General features: G+C 43.8%; 3 protein-coding genes across 9 annotated transcripts in view; all 3 read left to right on the top strand.

The window, feature by feature from the left end:
• The window catches only part of vps41 (VPS41 subunit of HOPS complex), a 15,276-nt gene extending 6,954 nt beyond the window's left edge, over positions 1 to 8,322 (top strand). The window contains exons 6-28 of one of the 2 annotated variants that reach the window (XM_008308230.3): positions 280 to 342; positions 445 to 510; positions 2,614 to 2,733; positions 2,883 to 3,029; positions 3,122 to 3,188; positions 3,956 to 4,053; positions 4,200 to 4,329; positions 4,464 to 4,579; positions 4,679 to 4,797; positions 5,141 to 5,222; positions 5,312 to 5,404; positions 5,569 to 5,696; positions 5,791 to 5,935; positions 6,040 to 6,081; positions 6,171 to 6,221; positions 6,304 to 6,441; positions 6,569 to 6,623; positions 6,694 to 6,834; positions 6,958 to 7,094; positions 7,435 to 7,534; positions 7,627 to 7,671; positions 7,746 to 7,825; positions 7,964 to 8,044. In XM_008308230.3, the coding sequence (XP_008306452.1) occupies positions 280 to 342; positions 445 to 510; positions 2,614 to 2,733; positions 2,883 to 3,029; positions 3,122 to 3,188; positions 3,956 to 4,053; positions 4,200 to 4,329; positions 4,464 to 4,579; positions 4,679 to 4,797; positions 5,141 to 5,222; positions 5,312 to 5,404; positions 5,569 to 5,696; positions 5,791 to 5,935; positions 6,040 to 6,081; positions 6,171 to 6,221; positions 6,304 to 6,441; positions 6,569 to 6,623; positions 6,694 to 6,834; positions 6,958 to 7,094; positions 7,435 to 7,534; positions 7,627 to 7,671; positions 7,746 to 7,825; positions 7,964 to 8,044 (2,244 nt within the window). Of the gene's footprint in view, positions 1 to 279; positions 343 to 444; positions 511 to 2,613; positions 2,734 to 2,882; positions 3,030 to 3,121; positions 3,189 to 3,955; positions 4,054 to 4,199; positions 4,330 to 4,463; positions 4,580 to 4,678; positions 4,798 to 5,140; positions 5,223 to 5,311; positions 5,405 to 5,568; positions 5,697 to 5,790; positions 5,936 to 6,039; positions 6,082 to 6,170; positions 6,222 to 6,303; positions 6,442 to 6,568; positions 6,624 to 6,693; positions 6,835 to 6,957; positions 7,095 to 7,434; positions 7,535 to 7,626; positions 7,672 to 7,745; positions 7,826 to 7,963 lie in introns of both variants that reach the window. The other variant, XM_025054460.1, reaches the window with a different exon arrangement.
• A 355-nt stretch (positions 8,323 to 8,677) lies between these two features.
• Positions 8,678 to 16,314, top strand: LOC103377424 (uncharacterized). 3 transcript variants are annotated; one of them, XM_008308237.3, is made up of 3 exons: positions 8,678 to 8,784; positions 9,894 to 14,832; positions 14,888 to 16,314. In XM_008308237.3, exons 2-3 carry the CDS (start codon positions 9,895 to 9,897, stop codon positions 16,280 to 16,282), a joined length of 6,333 nt encoding a protein of 2,110 aa, XP_008306459.1. In that variant the 5' UTR covers positions 8,678 to 8,784; position 9,894; the 3' UTR covers positions 16,283 to 16,314. The 3 variants fall into 3 exon arrangements, with proteins under 3 accessions (XP_008306459.1, XP_024910173.1, XP_024910172.1); XM_025054405.1 differs by having other exon boundaries at positions 9,894 to 14,826; positions 14,870 to 16,314; XM_025054404.1 differs by having other exon boundaries at positions 9,894 to 14,811; positions 14,855 to 16,314.
• Positions 16,270 to 22,325, top strand: esco1 (establishment of sister chromatid cohesion N-acetyltransferase 1). 4 transcript variants are annotated; one of them, XM_025054407.1, is made up of 10 exons: positions 16,270 to 17,989; positions 18,094 to 18,184; positions 18,408 to 18,489; positions 18,590 to 18,698; positions 19,110 to 19,241; positions 19,404 to 19,493; positions 20,061 to 20,204; positions 20,289 to 20,473; positions 20,564 to 20,750; positions 22,309 to 22,325. In XM_025054407.1, exons 1-9 carry the CDS (start codon positions 16,307 to 16,309, stop codon positions 20,733 to 20,735), a joined length of 2,688 nt encoding a protein of 895 aa, XP_024910175.1. In that variant the 5' UTR covers positions 16,270 to 16,306; the 3' UTR covers positions 20,736 to 20,750; positions 22,309 to 22,325. The 4 variants fall into 4 exon arrangements, with proteins under 4 accessions (XP_024910175.1, XP_008306455.1, XP_008306454.1 ...); XM_008308233.3 differs by lacking the exon at positions 22,309 to 22,325 and adding an exon at positions 21,254 to 22,276; XM_008308232.3 differs by lacking the exon at positions 22,309 to 22,325 and having other exon boundaries at positions 20,564 to 22,276.
• The last annotated feature ends 342 nt before the right edge of the window (positions 22,326 to 22,667 follow it).

The following is a 22,667-nucleotide window of genomic DNA, read 5'->3' on the forward strand; positions in this document are numbered from 1 at the left end:
GTGTCGCGGGGGGGGGGGGGCGGGGGGTGTGTCTCCTTCTCTAATGGCCCAGTCCAAGATTAGGACCACTGCCTCCAAACCCTGTGGGCTTTGAAGAATCATCTCCTCCACTAATTGGTGACCCAGTGGAGGAGCGCGGAGCCAATCAGAGTCCTCCTTCCTGCGACCCTCGGTTCCCCCTGCTGGCCTCTGGTAGTTGCAGAGGCAGCAATTAAAGGTAGAAATTTGGAGTCGGTCTTCCGCCTGTTTTTCAGTTTCCGTCTCCTCTCTGTGTTTCAGGTCCAGGTCTTCGGCCTCTACACAAGAGAGGGTTTCCACGAGAACTTCGACTATCCCATCAAAGTACGTTTCTGAAGTTTGAAGCCGCAGCAGCAGCAGCAGCATCACGGCCATGAAAAAAAAAAGTTCTTTCATCTCAGTGTCATTATCTGCTCTCTCCTGTAGGTGGTAGCGTTACACCCTCAGTTCACCAGGTCAAACTACAAGCAGTTTGTTACCGGGGGCAATAAGGTAGGTCTGAGGGGCACTTTCTGCTCCAGCGTACAAATACGCTGCCCATTTTTCACACCGTTTCCTCCCGTTTCGTTGTTCATCCCTGACTCTGAGCAGGTGAGACGGGATTGGGCGAACCTCCCGTCTCACCCCGGGTTTGGCCACAGGTGTCACGCAGGCCTTTGTGTGGTGTAAAAAAAAAAAAAAAAGGGCTCTCACTTTTCGGCGTCGTTGCCGGAGTGCTCTCAGGAGCGCGGCCTATTTTCATAAAGTGCCGTTTCACTCGACGGCGATGCTCCAGCAGCACGGCGAATAGATGTCGTTATCCAGAGGTTCCATCGCCTTGGCTTTCCTGAGCTCACACTGCCATGGCTCTGTTAGAAAGTTGTGTGAGTGTGAGTGTGTGTGTCACTGTCACATTGGTGAAGAGATCCAGACGTTAGATTTGTCCTCTTCCCCCCTCTGGAATTGAACCTTTGCTGCCACATGCCAATTACACTATATAAACGTGGTGTCGTCGCGCGCAGACGTCCATAAATAAAAGTATTCTGACATTTATACCACAGGGGCAGCGGGGAAAACAACTTTTTTTTTTATATCGGACCCCTGTTGTTAGTGTTACTTTGCCATTTTCTTTCAATTGGCGCTGATTTCTCTTAGTTCCACGTCGTGAAGGCCTCCACCGGGCGGCTGTGATGAAAATCAATACGCCTCAACAGGAGCCACATCCTGTCAAAGGAAATTCAATTTTGTCCACAGTTCTTTTGTCATATCATCTCTTTGTGGAGCAAACTGTTTATTAATCCAGCCCACACTGATAAATTAAATACTATACGGGGTGTATATATATATATGTGTGTGTGTGTGTGTAGTCAATCTGGTGATATTATGGGCTGTTTGGTCAGATTTACTCTGGTTACCTTTTATGGTCTTATAGACCGTGTCGGTTCGATGGGTTCTCTATGAAAACATGTCGATTTCTTTTTAGCTCTTTACACTTATTTCGCAAGTAATACAACTTAAATATTTATATAACTGAAAGAAATATATATGTACATATATATGTAAGTAGTAGATTTTGTATTGTACTAAATCAAATATAATTCAGTCAACTGTTACATATATTATACAGTGACAAAAAATACACACAGACCAAGAAGACTAGGCACATATATATTCATATATATGTAGGTGTGTATGTATGTATATTTATGTGTGTATATTTTAATATATATATACATACATATGTATATATGTATGTATATATATACATACATATGTATATATGTATGTATATATGTATATATACACATAGATATATACATATATACACATATATATACATATATGTGTGTATATATATATATATGTGTATATATGTATATATACACATAGATATATACATATATACACACATATACACATATGTGTATATGTGTGTATATATATACATATGTATATAAGGTTTTGGAATATGTTTAGCAGATATAATGAAGTTTGTCATAGAAATAATACGGCAAAATAAAACACTGCAAAAATTCAATGACAATTTTAATTAAAATTTAATCCATTTATTTCTGTGCACAAAAATTCAAAATAATGCAGCTTGTAGAAAAAAAATGAAAAAAGGTTTTTAAAATTTAAATGTCTTTATTTGACATCTGGCAGTAACTCCAGTGAACGACGTGTTTCCTGGAGAAACTGTGACATTAATGATTCAAATGGACAGGATGTAGGAAGTCATTCATGACACCAACCTAAACGACGTTCTTTACCACCGCAGGTACAACGGTCCGTGAAGCTGCGTCACTCAGGTGGAGTCTAATGAGCACATTATCTGTAACGGCTGTGGAACAGATATATAAAAAAATAATAATAAAAAAAAAACACGTTTGAATTTTACAGAACATTCTCTACACTTTAATTCAAATCTTTCAGGGCGGTTGACTTTCACTCAACAGCCCCGGGGCTGCAGCCCTCTGTCTTATTTGCTGTTCTTCTACTGCCCTCTGTAGGCGATACAGAGCAATAGCAGCCCTGAGATGCTGGTAAAGCCAAAAATGGAAAGTATTTTTCTTAACGATGTTCTGATTTTTTATTTTTATTTTTATTTTTTTCAAGCTCCTTCTCTATGAAAAAAACTGGCCGAACCGCTGGAAAATGTCAGTCCTTCACGAAGGCGAGGGATCCATCACCAACATCAAGTGGAGAGCCAATCTCATCGCCTGGTCCAACAACCTGGTGAGCCTTCAGTCACGGCGTCTGAAGAAACATGAAAAAAGTACAAACATTTAACGTCCGTGTGTTTGTGTCTAACGTTGTCGAAAAATGTTCCGATTTAACGTCCGTGTGTGTGTGTGTGTGTCTAACATTGTCGAAAAATGTTCCAGTGTGTGAAAATCTACGACTTCAGCACCAAACAACGCATCACCAGCGTGCTGAGAGACAACGTGAGTCTGAGGCCGGACATGTACCCCTGCAGCCTGTGCTGGAAGGACAACACCACGCTGATCGTGGGCTGGGGCACCTCCATTAAGGTTGGTTTCGTTGTTGGGTTTGAATCCCCCTTGTTGTTGTGGAGGTTGTTGTTTTTTTTTAAGGTGGAATTCTGTTTTTTATTTCTTCACAGATTTGTACCGTGAAGGAAAGAAACCCCACAGAAATGAGAGACCTGCCCAGTCGCTACGTGGAAATAGGTACAGACTGACTTTACTCTGAGTAAAATCACTGACCTCAACACTACTGACACGACTCTTTCACCAAAGAGTATTACACTATATTAGATGAATAACTAACTAGTCACAATAACTAACCAATACAGCACTATGGAAATGTAATGTATACATTAGAGCTACATAAATATATATGAAATATATATGTATATGGGTGTTTATGTATATATGCATCTTTATACATATATACTTATATATGTGTATATATGTAGGTGTGTGTGTGTGGGCATGTGTATGCATGCATATATATGTTTATATGTATATATATATTTTTTAAAAGGAGGTTAATGTAATAGATGTAATATATACACCTCCCTACATGACTATAATAGTGTATATGTTATACAATAATATTAATTACAGTATATTTGCTCTGCCAATATGTACATTTTTTTACATATTGATGCCATAATAAAATCAATATATATATTTTTTTTAATGCTGACTTTAATCATAACTATATATTTACGACATGTAAAATAATTCAGTTATTGGAGGTCTACAGAGGATCCATTTAAACTTTATTTAATAAGGTTGATGTAAATGAGATGACTCTGTTTCATCAAAAAATTAAAAGGTATGAAACACTAACAAACTGAAATCTGAAATCAGAAAATAAAACAGTTCTTACTGTAAACAACTGGAAGTTTGTTTAGATTTATTTAAGGTCATTGAACTGATTGATTGAAGTGAGTCTTGAATCTAATTTTTTTTTCTCTCTCTTTGAACAGAGTCTAACTTCCAGACGGAGTTCTTCATCAGCGGCCTGGCACCGCTGGCAGATCAGCTGGTCACTCTGTTCTTTGTCAAGGAGAACTCTGATCACATGGTAGTGCACCATGTTTCTGTGGTCGCTGTGTTTAGGTGCAGGTGTGTGGAGGGATACAGAAAAAAAATGCTACTTTTTCCTCATCTGTCCCCGTCTGTCCTCGTCTGTCCCCGTCTGTCCCCGTCTGTCCTCGTCTGTCCCCCCAGGATGAGGAGTTCCGCGCCCGCCCTCGCCTGGACATCATCCAGCCTCTCCCCGAGGGCTCTGAGGAAATCTCCTCCGACGCTCTGACCGTGCGCAACTTTCAGGACAACGAGTGCCGAGACTATCGGCTGGGTGAGACTATAAAAACCGCCCCGGGAGAAATGTCACGCAGCCTTTGACTGCAATCTGATTTCATTATGCGTCAACTGCCAAATGTCAGCCGGAACGTGCAGCAGACGGAGGCATGAATGTATTTTCATTAACAGAGCATTCCGAGGGAGAGTCACTCTTCTACATCATCAGTCCCAAAGACATCGTGGTGGCCAAGGAGCGCAGCCAGGACGACCATATCGATTGGCTGCTGGAGAAGAAGAAATATGAGGTTTGCATTGGTGCATTTTATGAATGTTTCCAAAGGTTACAATAAATAATGTCAGGGATGAAAACTTTGTGTCTGATTACGGCGTTTGAACGGTGACAGGAGGCGCTGATGGCTGCGGAGATCAGCTTCAAAAACATAAAGAGACACGACGTTCAGAAAATCGGCATGTCCTACATCAATCACCTGGTGGAGAACGGAGAGTACGACAGCGCCGCCAGGTGGGCGTCCATTTTTTTCTCCTCGTCTACATAGTTAGATTTCCATACACATTTAATTGTATGTAACTGAGAAAAGCTATCACAGTTCTTCATTTAGCACAGCAAGATATGAATACTGGAGTGTGCCACCTATTGGGGAATTGCGGGTATTGCAGGAAAAAGGCAAAATGACATAAGTCTAATGATGATATAATTAGATCATATCATTTGGACAAGTTCAGCGGGCCATATTAAAAAACCAAGTGGGCCGTATCTGGCCCCCAGGCCGTAGTTTGCACATGCCTGCACTTTAGTCAATTGCAGTTTCCCAACTTTTTACCTAACGTAGATTATCTCATTGCAGGAAGTGTCAGAAGGTGCTGGGGAAGAACATGGAACTCTGGGAAAATGAGGTCTACAGGTTCAAAACCATCGGACAGTTGAAGGTGATTTTCTGTTTCTCTGTCAGACAAACGCGTCTGCATTTGAATTGTTGAATTATTACTGATTATATACTGTACAACAATGACTCCAGGCCATCAGTCAGTATTTACCCAGAGGAGATCTGCGTCTGAGACCGGCCATCTACGAGATGATCCTGCACGAGTTCCTGGGAACTGATTACGAGGTACTTCTTCATCGCTCTGACATTCCCTGTGTTGACTGAAGCTCTGGATGCAGTACTTCATTAACAGACAGAAAAGCAGACCGGAAGCAACCGAGAATCATGGGTAAAATCGGCATTAAATCTCGCAGTGTGTCAGTTTTGACCTCCTGCTCCTGTGACTGCAGGGTTTTGCCACGCTGATCCGAGAATGGCCCGGAGAACTGTACAACAACATGGCCATCGTCCAGGCTGTGACGGATCACCTGAAGAGAGACCCCAACAACAGCATCCTGCTCACCACACTGGCTGAGCTGTGAGACACCTCAACACAAACACCTTCTGACCACACGGGGGGGTCAGTTTGTTTGTTTGAGTTTGAGTAACGCGGGGTCTTTAACCATCCACAGGTACACGTATGACCAGCGTTACGACCGAGCCTTGGAGATCTACCTGAGGCTTCGGCACAAGGACGTTTACCAGCTGATCCACAAACACAACCTGTTCTCCTCCATCGAAGACAAGATTGTCCTTCTCATGGATTTTGACAAAGAGGTGCAGCTCAGACATCAGACAGATTTGTCGTCTTTGTCGTCCTCACTGTTCTGGTCTGGTCTTAGTGCAGGATCACATTGTTGTTGTTTTGTTTTTTTAACCAGAAAGCCGTTGACATGCTCCTTGACAATGAAGACAAGATATCAGTAGGTGTTATTTTCTCTGATCAATATTTTAAGAAAGATGTGTTCTAAATACAGTGTCCACTAGAGGTCTCTTTCTCTTGTCTTAACAGATAGACAGAGTGGTTGAGGAGCTAGCCCACCGGCCGGAGCTCCTACATGTGGTGAGTGACTTGGAGCAGCACCCAAACAAAGTTGACCAACAGAGTTTGTTCAGACCGGATGGATGTCGTGTTTTCTCCACAGTATCTTCACAAGTTATTCAAGAGGGACCACCACAGAGGACAGAAGTACCACGAGCGGCAGATCGGACTGTACGCCGAGTACGACCGACCCAATCTCCTACCGTTCCTCAGAGACAGCACGCACTGTCCACTGGAAAAGGTGGAGTTCTCACCTGATCTGTTACTGCTGCTGACACTAATGCTACCATCTCAGCACTAAACACGCCACATTCATTAAACTGAGACACTGTTATCGTTTTGTTTCCCTGTTTGTTTGTTTCCTTCAGGCTCTAGAGATCTGTCAGGAGAGGAACTTTGTTGAGGAGACCGTCTTCCTGCTCAGTACGTTCCATTAGAGTTTTCTGTTTTCAAAGTTTTTACAAAATGACCTCATTAAGATGTCTGCTCACAGGCAGGATGGGGAACTGCAGACGGGCCCTGCAGATGATCATGGAGGAACTGGAGGACGTGGACAAAGCCATAGAGTTTGCTAAAGAGCAGGACGATGCAGAGCTGTGGGAGGATCTCATCTCCTACTCCATCGACAAACCACGTATGATGACGAAGACACGAAGAAGTGTCTCACAGCGGGTCTCACCCGTGCGTGGGTTGTGTCTCTGTCTCTTGTCTCTTGTGTTGTATTAAGTTGTTGTTGTGTCTTCTGTCGTCTCTCCAGCCTTCATCACTGGTCTCCTCAATAACATCGGCACTCACGTCGACCCCATTCTGCTCATCCATCGCATCAAGGAGGGCATGGAGATTCCAAACCTGAGAAATTCACTGGTGAAAATCCTCCAAGACTACAACCTACAGGTCAGACGTGTTTGTCTGTGGTCATCAGTGTTAGTACAGTGTTTATAGATATTTGTAAAATGTCAAAAACAACACAATCGAGACCAGGACTCTAATTTTCAGTTTGGTTAGAAATTATATCACAACTAGTGTAGAAGCAGTGAAATTTACACAGATATAATATTAAAAAAACATAATTTAAAGTAAATATTAGTAGAAGAGCTGTGACAAGTCACAAATATAAATATCCCAGGTTTTTCACGTCAAATATTTGTTTTGAAGCCGGTGTTTTACAGTCACTACAGATAAAATCCACAAACTTTGCCCAAATCTTCTGACGGTTTCCTCTGGTTTCCCAAAGATCATGCTGAGAGAAGGATGTAAGAAGATCCTGGTGGCCGACTCTCTGTCCCTGCTGCAGAAGATGCACCGAACACAGATGAGAGGAGTCAGGGTGGACGGTGGGTGGAGGTTTTCACACGGAGCCAACAGACGATGAATCACCATGAACTCAGTGACTTTAAACTTTTCTTGGTTTGTTTTCTTATTCCAGAGGAGAACATTTGTGAATCCTGCCATGCTACAATTCTGCCCTCAGGTTTGTTTCTGCAGCAGTCTATTTTTAAACGATTTATAATAAATTAATTATAAATTCACATCTTTGTTTTTCAGACATGGCCAAAGCCTTCAGTGTGGTGATGTTCCAGTGCAGACACATGTTTCACAAAGAATGTTTACCATCCTCAGGGGCAGTAAGTGTCAACAAATGTTTAAAATGAGTATACAAAATCAGAATTAATTGAATTTTACATTCATTTATACATATATATATATAAGTTAATTTCAACTTTCCCACACTGAGACCCTTCTTTTCCCTTATACCATTACAGATTCCTGGAGTCCAGTTTTGTAACATCTGCAGTGCGAAGAGACGGGGACCAGGAAGTGGAATACTTGAGATGAAAAAGTAATGAGGATTTATGCACTTGGAATGCTGTTACCGGCATTTGAATCATGTCCCTCTGTCGTTTTGTTCCAGCTACGTTTTGTGTATCGATCAATAAATATCACTTTTCCTCAGTCACTGGATGTTACTCTTACAAAAAACACAAAGCGTTCAGATCAGATTTTCTCTGTATATTTAAGCCTGACAACTGTTAAAAGCACTGAACTAGTTCTACTTGCAAATAATGTAATTCGGTGAAGAATAGATTGTGAATATCAAAGAAATAAAAACATATAAAAACGGTGTAGTTTGTATCTGTTGACTGTTTGTCTCCTTCATAATTCGGTTTGGGTTTGTACTGGAAGATTAATATTATTTCAGGTGTTGGGTTGTGAAAAGTTTTGTACTGAAAGAAAGTTTAAAAAATATTTTTATTATATTATAAGTACAGTATATATTTGTATATACGTGTGAGTAGTATACACTGGTATGTGTGTATATATATATATACTCCGCATATTTATATACGTAAATATTCGGTCCAATATTACTTTAACAGAATAAAATTTTATTTTTACCATCAATTTTACATACAAAAAAGAAAGACAAAGAATGTTTAATAATACGCCAAACTTGGTTTTAAGTTTGACCGGAGGAACTGTGGCGTCACATCCGCTCGTTCCCTCCGGAAGTACAGTTAATTTTTATTCAGAGGGAGGAAAAAAAGAAAAGAACAGCTGTTGTTGGGGAAAGAAAACATCAAAAGTGAGTTTTAAATGACGCATTTTATGCTTTTACCGCGCTCCGAGTGTTTATGTGCTGCTCGACGCTGTATAAACCGCAGCTTCGTTGTGCGGGGCTCTCATTTCAAATGAGTTAAACAGCGAGTCCTGTTTGGCTCATTTGTTGCGAGTTGGCTGCCGCTGTTAGCATTAGCTGCCCTCACTGTGGACTACGGGGCTAAAAACTAGCCACTCTGAGCTAGTTACCTCAACATTCTCGACTCTAATCACAACTCCATTATTTAACAGCCTGTCTGCAGACCAGACAAACAATACCCACCTTTACATGGAGACGGCACGATTGAGTACATGCAAATGGTACATTGTGTGATTCGTTAGCCGTCGGGTTTAAGTGCGATCAGTGTTTGTGCCATGTTTACGTTTAGCCTCAGCCTCCAAACTTACAGGTGACAGCAAATGCTGAGGCAAAAATAAAATAAGGGTAAATAATGTGCATTTATTTTATTTTATTTTTTTCCTCTCGGGGGTAAATGTGTTCGAAATGTTTGTGTTTTGGTTTTATGTTGTCGCCTTTTCTTAGGTTGTGAAATCAGGTTGGAAAAGAATGCCTGACCTGTCCTGTGCAGGGAAAACGTTGAATGTGTTGTTTAGAATTTAAAATTAATTTCTTTCATTCGCCATTTATCACTTAGTCTTGATTGCTTTCATTCACAGCAGAGACTTTTTAATGTAGGTCGAGTGTGTGTCTTATATATTAATCATCCTTAGCATCAGTTGTGATTATTTTGGCTGTGTCATAGACATTTGTTTTGGTTGTTGGTTATAATGTGCATATTTCATTCATTAGCATCTCAATGGTTTATGTCGTGGCTTAATAAATAGGAACGTTTATACTGGGAAATTCATGTGGGACATTGATACTATTTATTTTTTAATAGTAAATTTTGGACAAAACAAATAATGTTGTTGTTCATAAGATCATTCAATAAGCTTCTTCAAAAATATTTTCCTCTCTCTAAAAAAGCATATGTGATAATACATACATCTCTTACTGTGTTGCTGTTTTTTCTTGCTCTATTACATTTGATGTAACCTGTGTTCATGATATGTTTGTTTGTTTTTTTTTGACAGAATGCCGGCCCCAAAGAGAGCGCCATCTCCACAAGAATCTCAACCCAAGATCAGGAAGTTGGACGATGATGGGGACGATCTACCATCCAAAACAGCACCAGCTGACATTAACAATTCCCTCAAAACAGGAAATGCACAAGAAAAGTCAGCCGTCCCTCGGACGAAGAAGAAACTGTCAGTGGAGGAGGAAGGAGATCAGTCACCTACAAATGATTCCAGCAAGAATTGGTCAGACCCACCTTTCAAAAAAGCTAAGCTTCTACACACCACAAGTGCCTCCTGCGAACAAACATCTTCACAGAAAGCCAACTCCAAAGCTCCTCTGAAGCGCTCAGCCTCCACAGACTCGGACGAGGAGACGAGCAGCGACGGTAGTAAGCTTGATCTCTTCAGAGAGGGAGATGATGGAGATAAAGCTCACTGTATAAGACAGTATGCCAACAAAGTCAAAGCACTACACAAGGCTGAAGAGTTACCTCCTTGTACAGAGGATAATAGTCATAAATTGACGTCTGCATCAGGAGAACTTGCCCATCCGGACCTGAGTTGTGGTATATATTCAGATTTACCAAATGTTGAAAACAGGGGTGAGAATCATCAGGAAGTGGAGAAAGAATCTGCAGTGTCAGCTGATCCCCAGAGACGGGGGGACCGGGATGATGCAGCAGAATGCAGGTCAGAGGAAACTTCAGCCTCTGCATCAGGAAGCTGTGAGGCTGCTGTCAGTGCTGAGTGTGGAGCCAAAGACAAGAAACTGGAGGAATTTAAAAATACAGAAATGCAACATTTATACAGCATCACATCTGGAGAAAATGGCAAAAATGACGAGACAGATTCTTTCAAAAATGAGGACGAGGATGACGGGCCTCGTCTTCACTCGGCACAGACACAGTTTTCTGGTACAGTGAATCCAATCTGCGATGGTGAAATCCACACCATCGAAATCACCAGCTCCAGGTGCAGGGCAGAAAATGAGACAGCTGTGGGCAGTGGAACTAAAACAACAGAGTTGGTCACTGAAGATATGATAACCAAAAGAGAAGGGGAATCAGTGGAAGAGACGTGTGAATCAGCCAGTGTCTCAGCACAGGTTAAAGACGCTGCTGGAGAAGAGAAAATGTCATCAACCAAAGGAAACACTTCACCTGATGAAATCCCTGCAGAAAATCTGAGCCCGGAGAGTCAAACGGATCTGAGCGTCAAAATTCAGCTTACTTTTAAAGAGAAATCTAAACCCACACAAATGTCCGACCAAGTTTCGGATAAAACGACCAACTCTGTCAGCAACGTACTGCAAATGTCTGAGGAAAGTGAAAGGAAGGAAGTTGAATTCCACTCATCTCTGGTTCTCACCAACTCTGGGTCCATCGCTGGTGTACAGCTCAGCCCTGATGAAACAGATGTGAAGACTGACAGCTGCACTGACATGTTGACACCTGGCTGTGAGGAGCTTCAGGAGCAGAGACAAATAAACCAGCTGGCGGACTCTGTTGCAGCCTCGGGAAGTCAAATAGATACCGACGTCCAGACTGAAACAACCTCAGAGGGGATTTCAGACCCGGCACCTGGAGCGGCGGCTCAGAATCAGAACGACAACAAAGGTGACGACATCAGAGACACAGACACTCCCGCTGAAGGAGGGGAAAATGTGACGGTTGAAACGACGACAAGGCTGGAAAATACAACAGCCTTTGATTGTTCCACTGGACAAAGTGTTCAGAGCAGAATGGATGTAAATATTTCTAATCCAGCGTCTGCAGTGGAAACACAGAGTCAAGGTGAAGCAGACACACAAAATCAGTCGGAGCAAAGGAGAGGTGAATACACTGCCCAAATTCCTGAAAAATTCCATCAAGAAATTATGTCTGAGAATTCAGAAACTTCAGCTGAGGGTGACACAAAAATGGAAAAACTTCCAATAACAACTTCAGACGTTGCCTCTCCTTCATCAACAGTCGAAGAGAAAGCTGAGCTGTGCCCTGAGGTGAGTCAACCAATCACAAACTTATCAGACAAATCACACGCACACTCATTTGTGAACTGTGAGAGCGCTGAACTTCAGGACGCTGTTGTCGATGCCGACTGTGGAACCTCTTCAGAAAATCAACCCGACGTGCATCCGACGACCGTAACCGTATCACAGGAACTTTCCAACGTGGAACGGCCACAATATCCGCCGCCACAGGATGTGGTGGAACCCACGACGGACATGTTTGATGTTTTACACGAGGAGCCAAAAGCTGACGACTTTACAGTCCAGGAAAATGACAACCACATCAACTCTGAGCCTGTGTCTACATCTGAGAGGGAACCCAACGTGGAAATGCATAAAGTGTCGACTTCAGAGAATTCTAACGTTAATGATTTAGTGGAACTGCAGAAAACAAGCGCTGCGGTGGAAATGAAAGCCCAGGACGTCTGTGAACGTGAGGCCAGTTCATCTACAGAAGCTCAGGACCAAACCACAGCTGACACTTACCAAAATGTGACAAACCTACAAATGCTGGCCACGTCAGCATCTGGCATCCCAAACGTTGCCTCTCCAGCGGGCGGAGAATCTCCGAAATGCCAAAAAGAAAGTGACGTGGACATGGAGACCACGTCGGCTGCAGAAGAAGCACCGGGCCTCAGGAATCCAGAGAACAGTGAACATTTCACTGACGTGTCCAGAGACCGTGCGACCGTGCCAGACAATCAAGTCCAAACGGAGATGCAGGTCACATCAACATCGGATTTCTCTTGTCCAGAGCACGAGGTGGAATTACAGAGTCAGAAAAATCAAGAAAATACTGGATCTACTCAAGGCAGGTCAGAAGAAGTTCAAGTGGACGAGTGTAACACAAGTGAAAACCAGGTCGTTACAGAAACAGAAACGCACACAACGGACACAATAGAGGAGATTTTCAATACAACTGTGAAGGAGCAGAAACATCAGGACGAATGTCGACCCGACGAAGGTGTCGAGTGTCAAATAGATTCCAATATGGAGGACGACAAAGAAGGGGTTTTCTCTGAAAAAGTCGGAGATCTGGAAAGTCAAAGAGAGATCTGTGTAGCTGCAACGTCTGATTCAGCACCTTTAGTGGAACGTCAGAAAGTCGATACAAACATTTATATAGAGACTGAGATATTTGGGACTGAACAAAATGAGGAAGTGTTTGCTGCTGCGTCTTTCGAGGCTCCAGAAATTCATGGAAATACAGAAACAGCTGCGGTGCCTGGGGATAATTCTATTTCTGCACCTGCAGTGGATCAGCAGCAGGACTTGAGGAGTGAAATAGTTCCTGAGCACTCTCTGCTGTCTGCAAACTTGCTTCAGAAAAGTCATTCTGATTTAGGCAACATGGTGAATACACCTGGAGAGTTCCAGAAGGATGTGGACACGACGAGCGGATCAATAGAAGCTGTTAATGCTGCCTCAGAAGAGGAATTGGGAGAGCAAATGATTTATGAGGCCAGAGAAGGGACTGCAGTGGTTCCTGATGACGAGGCCCACGGAAGTGTCGGCAGCACCGAGAGTACGGGGGACGGAACTGGCAGCGGCGAAGTAATTGTTTTGGTCGGCCAATCAGATGTCAGCAACAGCGTTAGTCTGGCTTCAGGTGAGCAGATGAAGATGAGCGATCGGGCCGAGATGCAGCATCACGAGAACGACATAGTGTACGAGCCAATTAGCAGCCCCGAAAGTAACGATGACAGGGACCTGCCTGCAGTTCTGGAGAAGCACAGCGGTATGTCCATTCTGGACATACAGGACACGGAGACGCAGCAGTTTATCAAAGGGACATTTGCTAACGAAGTCTCTCACACAGGAGTAGAAGATGAAGAAAGTGGAGCGGCCGACGGCCAAACAGCAGCAGCAGCAGGTGAAGTTGAAGAGATGGAGGTGCAAAGCAACAGTGTTTCAGAAAGTTCTCCACCTGTTCTGTCAGAGCAGGACACGGTACAGGACCAGGAGACGTGTCAGGAGACGTCCACCGATCAAGAGAACACAGAAATCTGCAACCTACGAGCAGAGGATGAAGACGACGTTCAGGGCCCCCTTGTGTCTGTTGGCCAGTCTGCAGCGTCAGTTGACATGGAAGTACAAAGTACTGCCGTGTCAGAAACATGTACTTCTTCAAACTTAGAGCAGAGTAATACCAGTGAAGTACCAGAACTCCATTCCACAGAGGACCAGGAGTTATTAGAAACAGTAGCCGAAAATGATGAGATTGAACTCCCTGATCCACCAGTGGAGAATGAAGAACTTGTTGAGGAACAAACTGACAGTCAAACACCAACAACGACGGTCAACGTGGACGTGCAACACATCTGTGAGCCAGAACCGTTGGTGCAGTGTAGCGTGAGTAACACACTGCAGCCCTCAGACCCCGAGCTGATGAAAGAAGAAATCACCAACACACCGGTGTCGATGGAAGAAAGTGTTCAGGAAGAACATAATGATTCTGAACTGCAAACTGCAGCACCGTCTGTCGACCACAGAGGGAGCATCAGTATGTCAGCGAGCACAGAAACACAGAGGACGGGAGACTTATCTACAGACGTTTGTGAAACACAAGGACAAAACCAGGATCTAAGTCGTACGTCTGAAGGCCAGTCTCCGGCAGCACCAGTCGATGGGGAAGTTCAAAACAGCATCGAGTCAGAAACCTGTTCCACTGCGCAGCTAGAAGAAATCAAAACAAAAGAAGATGTTTCTGCTAATGAAGAAAACAGTGAAATTATCGACGCACTACAGGAAGTTCTAGAAGAAGAAGTTCAGGAGCACGCTGGCATTTTGGACAGTCAAGTGACCACAGGAGTTGAACTGGAATCACACGTTAGCAGCTTGTCGGAAACCTCTTCTACTGCACAGTTGAACAACATATTTGAAATGAAAGAGACGGAGACCCAACAGGTAACAGAAAACACACCTATCAATGAGGAAAACATCCAGGTGGAAGTTGAGGAAAGTCTCCACTAATGAGGACAACACCGTCGGCAGCGTCCAGGTGGAAGTTGAGGAAAGTCTCCAGGAGCAAGTTTGTGTCTCTGACAGCGAAACAGCGACAGCAGTTGAAATGGAAGTACAAAACACCACTATGTCAGAAACAGCGCCCTCTGCACAGGTGGAGCAGAATCACATGAATAATGCACTGGATGTAAACCACGGTTTGGACACCACAGGCATCCAGCAGATAATACAAGACACGTGCTCTGATGATGAAGAAGGTCAGGACCGTGAGACGCAGGTTTGTGTAAACGACGGTGGAGTGACGGTCGCAGCCGTCGCTACGGAGGTGGAGAACGTCGCTGTGTCAGAAACTGTTCTTTCTGCACAGTTGGAGCACGGTTCAAAACAGGACACAAACACGGTGGAGACTGAGCAGTTGCAAGGAGACGGATCTACTGATGAACAAAAGGAGAAAATGCCAAATGAAGACGACACTGAGCAACAAACACCTGCAGCAGTCGAGTCGGAGGAGCAAAAAACGAGTGTCGAGGAAACTTCTCCCACTGAAGTACAAAGCATGGAGACTGACCTGGTAGAAGAAGCTGCAGCCAACGATGAACAAAACCAAGAAATATACAACCAACATGTCGAAACGGAAGAAGAAAAAGTTCTGGAACAAATTTTTGGGCCATCGGATGAGATGGAAGTGCAGAGCAGCATGGAGTCAGAGAACTCTCCTCCGGTGCAGTCTGAGCAGAGTAAAATACATTCACATGAGGACCAAGTTCCCACGACAAGTTCCAGTGATAATTTCAACCTTTCAGAAGATGGAACTGTGAAAGACGGCACCACAGAGTCTCCCAGCTCCATGGAATTTTCAGAACCCAGGACACAGGAAATCGTAGCATCGCCAGAGGCTGGAGGTTTGGCACCGCCTACAGTCCAGGCGGAGATGGCGGACGGTACGTCTGAAGAGTACGTGATCCTAGAACCGGTCCCAGACAGTGAAATCCCCTTTGATATCGTCACTCAAGCCGTGGCACAGTCGGGCTTGAACATTTCACTTCCACAGGAAGAGAAAGCGGCTGAGGAGATGTGTGATGTCATCGGTGTTGACACCGCACAGATGGACCTGGTCGACGCTGAGCTTCAGCACACCTATGAGGATTGTAACACCGTCCAGGTAGAGAACGCCGGCGATCCTCTGGTTGAAGATGTGCAGATCCTGCAGGACATAGAGATCGGACGTGAGGTCGTAGTGGCCGAGGAAGACAACGTGGAAGACGGCGATGTTACCATAATAGAAAAACAACCGGAGACCCCTCAGGAAGCGCCCTCTAAAGAGCCCGATGAGAAGAAAGATGAAACGCCGAAGGAGGACGACAGTGGGACCAAAGTGCAGCAGAACAGCACAGCTGACCAGAAGAGTGAGGAGAACCAACAGCCGGTGTAGCCAGAAAAACCCAAGAAGCAGGAGATGAACACGCAGGCCCGGACCAAAGCTCGACTGGCTGCTTTGGCGGAGCAGAGGGCGGCCGAGGCCAAGAGAGCGCCAAAAAGGGAACAGTTGAACCTCCTAGCTCTGTGTCAGGAAATTGCGGAGGACATTGCCACAGACAGCATGCTTCTGAAGAGAATCGAGGAGGAAAAACAAGCGGCGGCCGCGGCAGAAGCAGCTAAGGCTGAGGCCAGCAAGAAGGAGAGTCCACCGGTCCCTACGCAGGCTTCAGAAACTGCTGTTATTGCACCCCCTGCTGGACCAGAAGAACCCTCTGCTTCAGAGTCTCCTGCTCCACAGGTGCAGGAGGAAGTGGCTGAAGGCCAGCCAGTGACAGCTTCAAATTCAAGCGACGCTCCGCCGGCTGCAGAGGCTCCAAAGAGGCGCTTCTTTATCTCACAGATTTCTGTGCCGCTGAAAGTCCACGAGAAAAAGAAGCTAACGAGGTATCAGCGACTGAGACAGGTCGAGCTGCAGCGGGAAAAGATGTCCTGGGCACGTGTGAAGAAACTCAAGTCGGATCAAACAAACCAGATGTTCTCGGAGATGGACTGGCAGCCACCGTCCTTCCTCTCCTCTCAATATCCAGCAAGTTCAACGATGACGACGACGATGACGACGACGACGACAACGACGACGCCTTCCTCTCCAGCCAGCCCGTCCAGCAAGTCATCTCTGAGTCCTGCCATAACCAGCAAACCCGCTACACCCCCCAAGACTGAAGTTCCCGAAGATGAGACTCCAAAAGTTGAATCCACCAAAACTGTCCCTACAAAGTCGGAACCTAAAACGACAACAGCGAACGACGCAGCACCTCCAGAACCTGCACCCACTGAACCAGAACCGCCCAAAACAGAGACGCCTAAACCCGACACTCCTGTCACCGAGACACGTAGAAGTACGAGGCAGAGAAAGCCTCCCGAGTCCGCTCCGCCTGCTCCAGCCCCGGCACCGAAGGTGACCAGGTCAGGTGCCAAGCGGAGTCTCCCGGCTGTGCCTCCACCGATGCCTAACGGACTAAACAATCAAAAACCCAAGCTCACCATCGACTACAAGCCGTACAGACCTCGGCCCAGGTACTCCGCCGATGACTTCGAACTGGACGACGATGACATGTTACCTCCGAGAAGGCCCAACCCACAGTCACGGCCCGCGGCACCCGTACGGCCCGGCCTTCAGTCGCACCCCGCTGGTCAGTCTAAAGCCACAGTCCAGACAAAACCTGCCGCTTCATCACATCCTGCCACTCAGGCCAAACTCAGAGCTCCGCCCACTTCAGCCCGACCCGTCCCCGCTCAGTCGAAGCCCGGTGCTGCAGCTCAGCCAAAGCCCGCAGTTCCCACCACGCCTCAGTCCAAACCTGCTGCGGCTGCGACCACTGTCCAGTCAAAGTCCACAGCTACAGCGGCGTCCTCCAAACCTGGTCCTTCTGCCACGAAACCAACCGTCCAGACGGCAGCCAAGTCGAATTCAGTTCCAGCTGCATCTGGACCGACTGCAGCTCAAGGTTCTGCTCAGTTAAAGACGACTTCTACCGCGACATCATCTCAACCTGCTGATTCAACCGCACCAGAGAAGAAACCTGAGGTCCAGGAAACTGACCCGGAGTCAGCGTCGCAGAAAACCTCAGCTCTGCCTTCAGGAGACAACAGCAACTGCAAGGTAGAAGTATATGTTAAAAAAACAAAACAAAAAAAAACACACATTTAAATTATAACAATATAATAATAGTCATCTCTTCTTTTTTTTTTCTTTTTTTTTTGTAGGAGTCAGCGAATCAACTCTCCAAAACGTCCACCTCTGAAGAGAGCGTGAAACTGTCAGATGTCAAAGATCAGTGTGAGAGTAAACCTGAAGGTACAGTGTGTGTTAGTGTGTAGTTGTACTTTGTCAAGTGTATTTGTACTTGATGTAGTCGTTAGGATTTATGTGCTGAGGTATTTAAAAAAAAACAAGCTTTGTTTGCACTGAATAAATACCAGGAGTGATTTTATTTTCCCTGCTGTTTGTCGAGGCTGGTGTATCTAACTAATATCGTCAAGTCTTTTTCATCATGTCTTTTTCTGTGGTTTTCTTACAGCGGCCGATGTTCGTGTATCTGCAGGGAACAAGTCCGAAACCCCCGAGACGGACGCAAAGACCTCGGAAAAGCCATGTCAGGAGTAAGAAACTTCTCTTTATTTTATCGGTTTGTGTTCGTACCAGAAAAAGGAAAATGGAAATACCAGGAGTATAAAGTGATTTTTATTTGTTTTTTTACAGCAGACCAGTGAAACCACAGGACACGGGGACTCCTCTGTCCGAGGCCTCTTTACACAGAGAAGTGAAGAAGCTGAAGGAGGCAGACAAAGATGGCACCCAGACCATAATAGTGAGTTACTCTCATCAATTTATGATTTTATTTTTCTGTCATCTTTGCATTTTTCTAACTTTTCTAACTTCTTTTGTTCATTCTTCAACTGTACGAACATTCACGATGATTGAGTCTCTCTTTACGTATCCTGCCCTCGGTCCAACATACACAGCTCTGATTGGTTCTTGCAGACTTCATCCATTCTAGATTGTTTTTTTATCACTTAAAAAAACACATCAATAAATGTGTTGATTGTCATTTGGTTCCCAACAGAACTTAATGTTTAGTTTGTTTATGTTTATGTCGGAGAAACGAAGGTTGTTGACTGAGTGGAATTAAGATGAAATTGATAAGAATTATGATGAAACTTGAAGCACTGGGTTCAACATGTATTGAGTTGTGATGTGTTTTTTTTTTTTTTTTTTTCAGGACGCCGGGCAGAAGCATTTCGGAGCGGTGGCCTGCAGCGTGTGTGGGATGCTCTACTCCGCTGCCAACCCCGAGGATGAATCTCAGCATTTGCTCTTCCACAACCAGTTCATCAGCGCCATCAAATATGTGGTGAGAGCGACTCTGCCGCAGTCGAACGTCTCGGCCTCTGCCTCGCCGACTTTTCGGGACTCCATGCCAATGTTTTTAACGTTTTTTTTTTTTTCTGCGCTGTTACTGCAGGACTCCATGCCATTGTTTTTAACGTTTTTTTTGTTTTTTTTGTTACTGCAGGGCTGGAAAAAGGAAAGGATTCTTAGTGAATTTCCTGACGGCAAGATCATCCTGGTGCTGCCCGACGACCCGAAATACGCTCTGAAGAAGGTAAGGTTCACGGAAACAACTCTCTCAGATGTACAGTTCAAGTTCAGCACCACGCTGGACTGACATTATTAAAACTAACAGTGAATTCTTTCAGAAATTATGTTAATTTTTCACTAAAAGTTTATTGTGAAGTTTCTCCACATGTTCTTATTTGTGCTTCAGAAATGTTTTGTGATGTTATGTTTTCACTGGAAGTTTATTGTGTAGTTTCTCCACATGTTCTTATTTGTGCTCCAGAAATTGTGTTTTGTGATGTTATTTTTTCACTGGAAGTTTATTGTGAAGTTTGTCCACATGTTCTTGTTTGTGCTCTGTTTTAAAAATACATGATCTTTGGGTCAAAATTAAGAAGCTAAATTAAATTGTGTTTTTATTTATTTTCTCTCTTGAGAAAGTTGTTTCACTAACCCTTGATGGAAGTCATTGAAAGTGTTGAAACTGTGGAATTTAACTGTGTTTAAGCTGAAAGATTTCAAGAAAACCACGGTCGAAGCAGCAGAAATAAAACTGAAATAAGACTGATGTTCAGGCATCACTTTGTCATTAAGTAACAATGTCTTGTCTCAGGTGGAGGAGATCAGAGAGATGGTGGACAATGACCTTGGCTTCCAGCAGGTGGAGTCCAAGTGTCCCTCTCAGACCAAGACCTTCTTGTTCATCACAAATGATAAGAAAGTGGCTGGATGTCTGATAGCAGAACACATCCAGGAGGTGAGGACGCTTAGAAAACCGGCTCAGATATGAGTTGAAAAAAAAGTTTAAAATCTGAGCCTGGTGTTTGTGTGGATGCTCCAGGGTTTCAGAGTGATCGAAGAGCCAGGACCAGAGGGAACGGAGGGAGAGAAGGTGATGTTTGAACGGCAGAGAGCCTGGTGTTGCTCCACCACACCGGAGCCGGCCATCTGCGGCATCAGCCGGATCTGGGTGATGAACACGATGAGACGTCAGGGGATCGCTTCACGTATGCTGGACTGCCTCAGGTGTGTTTGGCAGAAAAGAAAAGAAAAAACTGATTTTAATTTAGTTCCAAGATCATTAACTCTGTTTTGTGTTTTTTTTTTACTCCAAAGGAACAACTTCATATACGGTTCGTACCTGAGCAAAGACGAAATCGCGTTCTCCGACCCGACCCCCGATGGAAAACTCTTTGCCACGCAGTACTTTGGCACTTCCCAGTTTTTGGTTTATAACTTTGTGAGTGGCAGACACTCGTCACCCGGACCTAAAACTGGCTCAGTATGACAGTCTCCAGGAGAGGTAACGGTGGCTCCCAACTCACTCTCTGACTGATTCACTCCTCATACTGACACTTTTCTTTACGTGCATTATAACTTCAATAAAGAGAAGGAAATACACCACACTGTAAAGGAATTCTTGGAGAAGCTCCACATTGGTTCAAATCTCAGGATGAAAACAACGAGGCGTTGTTTGGAGAAAATAATAATAATAATGTACGTAATTTTACCCTTTAATCCCTGCATAGTATTTTGAAGAGAAAGGAAAAAGTATTTTCTTTATACGTTTCTAAGCAAACAATTGGTTTTTGTTCAGATGCAGGAACGATAGAACACAAAGAAAAACATTTCACTTTATTTTCCATGACCAGACGACATTAGAAACAAAACACAATTGATTCATTTAATGGTTATTTTTAGAATTTTTCTTTCTTTTTTTTTTGTTTTTTGGGATGATGTCGGAGCAGCACCGTGTACTTTTACCAACGCCCTCCTCCTAACATTTCAAATATTTCGTCCAAACAGGTGATTTCTTTTATTATTGTTGTTGTTTCTAACGACGGGACTCGTTCTGGCCGACTGAGAGAAGAGAGTTTCAGAGCAGGAGCTCGGGCATTACCCAGAGTGCACTTCTTTCTTTCTTTTTTTTTTCTTTTTCTTTTTTTTTATAAACATCACGTTGCCTGACCTGTTTAGTTGTTAAAACCTGAGCCATATACTGTACAACATCACGTGGGGCATCGTAGCCTTTACTGTACGAAGTGACGTCCAGAGCCTGTGAGCGTGAGCCGGTCTGCTCGTCGCTCCTCTAAGATCGCTGCACTCACCTACTGTCTGACGTAGATCATGGGATTACGTCCCCCTTTTTTTCCTCCTTCCTTTAAAAAAATCACGCTGCCTCTTTTACAGTTAAACTCAAACCTGGGGTTGAAAAATAAAAAAAAAGGACAGGAAAAGTTGTCGCTCGCTCCGCGCTCTGTCTGGGCCCCGCCCACTGTCTGGGCCCCGCCCACTCTGCTCACACGCTCTGATGACGTCGTCTTGATTTGTTTGTGCCTCGGTGAATAACGTGTGATTATTTTGACTTGTTTTTTGTTTTTTTTTTTGGTTTAGTTTTTTTGTTTTGTATCCATAATTGCCTTTGGTGTTTTTCTTGCGTTAGAGTAGATTCTCATCCTCTTATTCCTTAGTAACAACAAATTAAAGTATATATCAGTGTTTCATGTAGATTTATGCATACTATAATACATTTTTATAACTGAAGATGATGATGATGATGGGAGTTTTTAAAACGGTAATCCATGTCACCCAGGTTGTGAGTACTAACGGGAGTATTGGCTCAGCTGATGAACCTCCGCCGCTCCACACACACACACACACACACATACACACACACACGGATCATTGTAATCCACCTTTATTTTCCTCTACTGTGTACAAGCCGTTGCTTTTAGACAAATGTGTCCTGTAAGAAAAAAAAAAAGACATTTGATTTATACCGAGCTGTTATGTAAATATTTATTTAAATAATAAACTCTTTAAAATGTTTGTATATTTATATATTTTTTATTTTATTTTAGCACAGTTTACTTCGGAGAAGAAAAAAGGTAAGTTGACACCGTGTGATATCACTGGTGATCATCGCCATCTAGTGGGTGTTGGGATTGCGTTGTGCACCAGTGAGGTTTCTTTATTGATGTGCATGAATCACATTTGTTGTTATGTTTCACCGTAGACGGACAGTTTGTTAAGACACTTATTTAAGCACATTCACCTACTTTGAAGTATTTACAGTATTATTTTGAAATACTCTAGTACTACTTCAGATTCTTCCCGATCGAAAAATAAGGAATAATATCCAGTCTAAAGAAAATTAAACTTTTAATAGAGTCTAAGGATTATGTTTCAACCTTGTTTAAATCATTAAGGAGGCTCTGTT

This window comes from Cynoglossus semilaevis, chromosome 3, assembly GCF_000523025.1.
Source record: "Cynoglossus semilaevis isolate Cse_v1.0 chromosome 3, Cse_v1.0, whole genome shotgun sequence".
Lineage (NCBI taxonomy): Eukaryota > Metazoa > Chordata > Actinopteri > Pleuronectiformes > Cynoglossidae > Cynoglossus > Cynoglossus semilaevis.

Excerpts from the sequence above, each read along its gene's own strand:
- LOC103377424 (XM_025054405.1), top strand. The coding sequence starts at position 9,895 with ATGCCGGCCCCAAAGAGAGCGCCATCTCCACAAGAATCTCAACCCAAG. Across the intron at positions 14,827-14,869 it reads CACCTATCAATGAGGAAAAC|ACCGTCGGCAGCGTCCAGGT; the intron begins ATCCAGGTGGAA and ends AATGAGGACAAC.
- esco1 (XM_025054407.1), top strand. The coding sequence starts at position 16,307 with ATGAACACGCAGGCCCGGACCAAAGCTCGACTGGCTGCTTTGGCGGAG. Across the intron at positions 18,185-18,407 it reads GTGTGAGAGTAAACCTGAAG|CGGCCGATGTTCGTGTATCT; the intron begins GTACAGTGTGTG and ends GTTTTCTTACAG. Across the intron at positions 18,699-19,109 it reads ATGGCACCCAGACCATAATA|GACGCCGGGCAGAAGCATTT; the intron begins GTGAGTTACTCT and ends TTTTTTTTTCAG.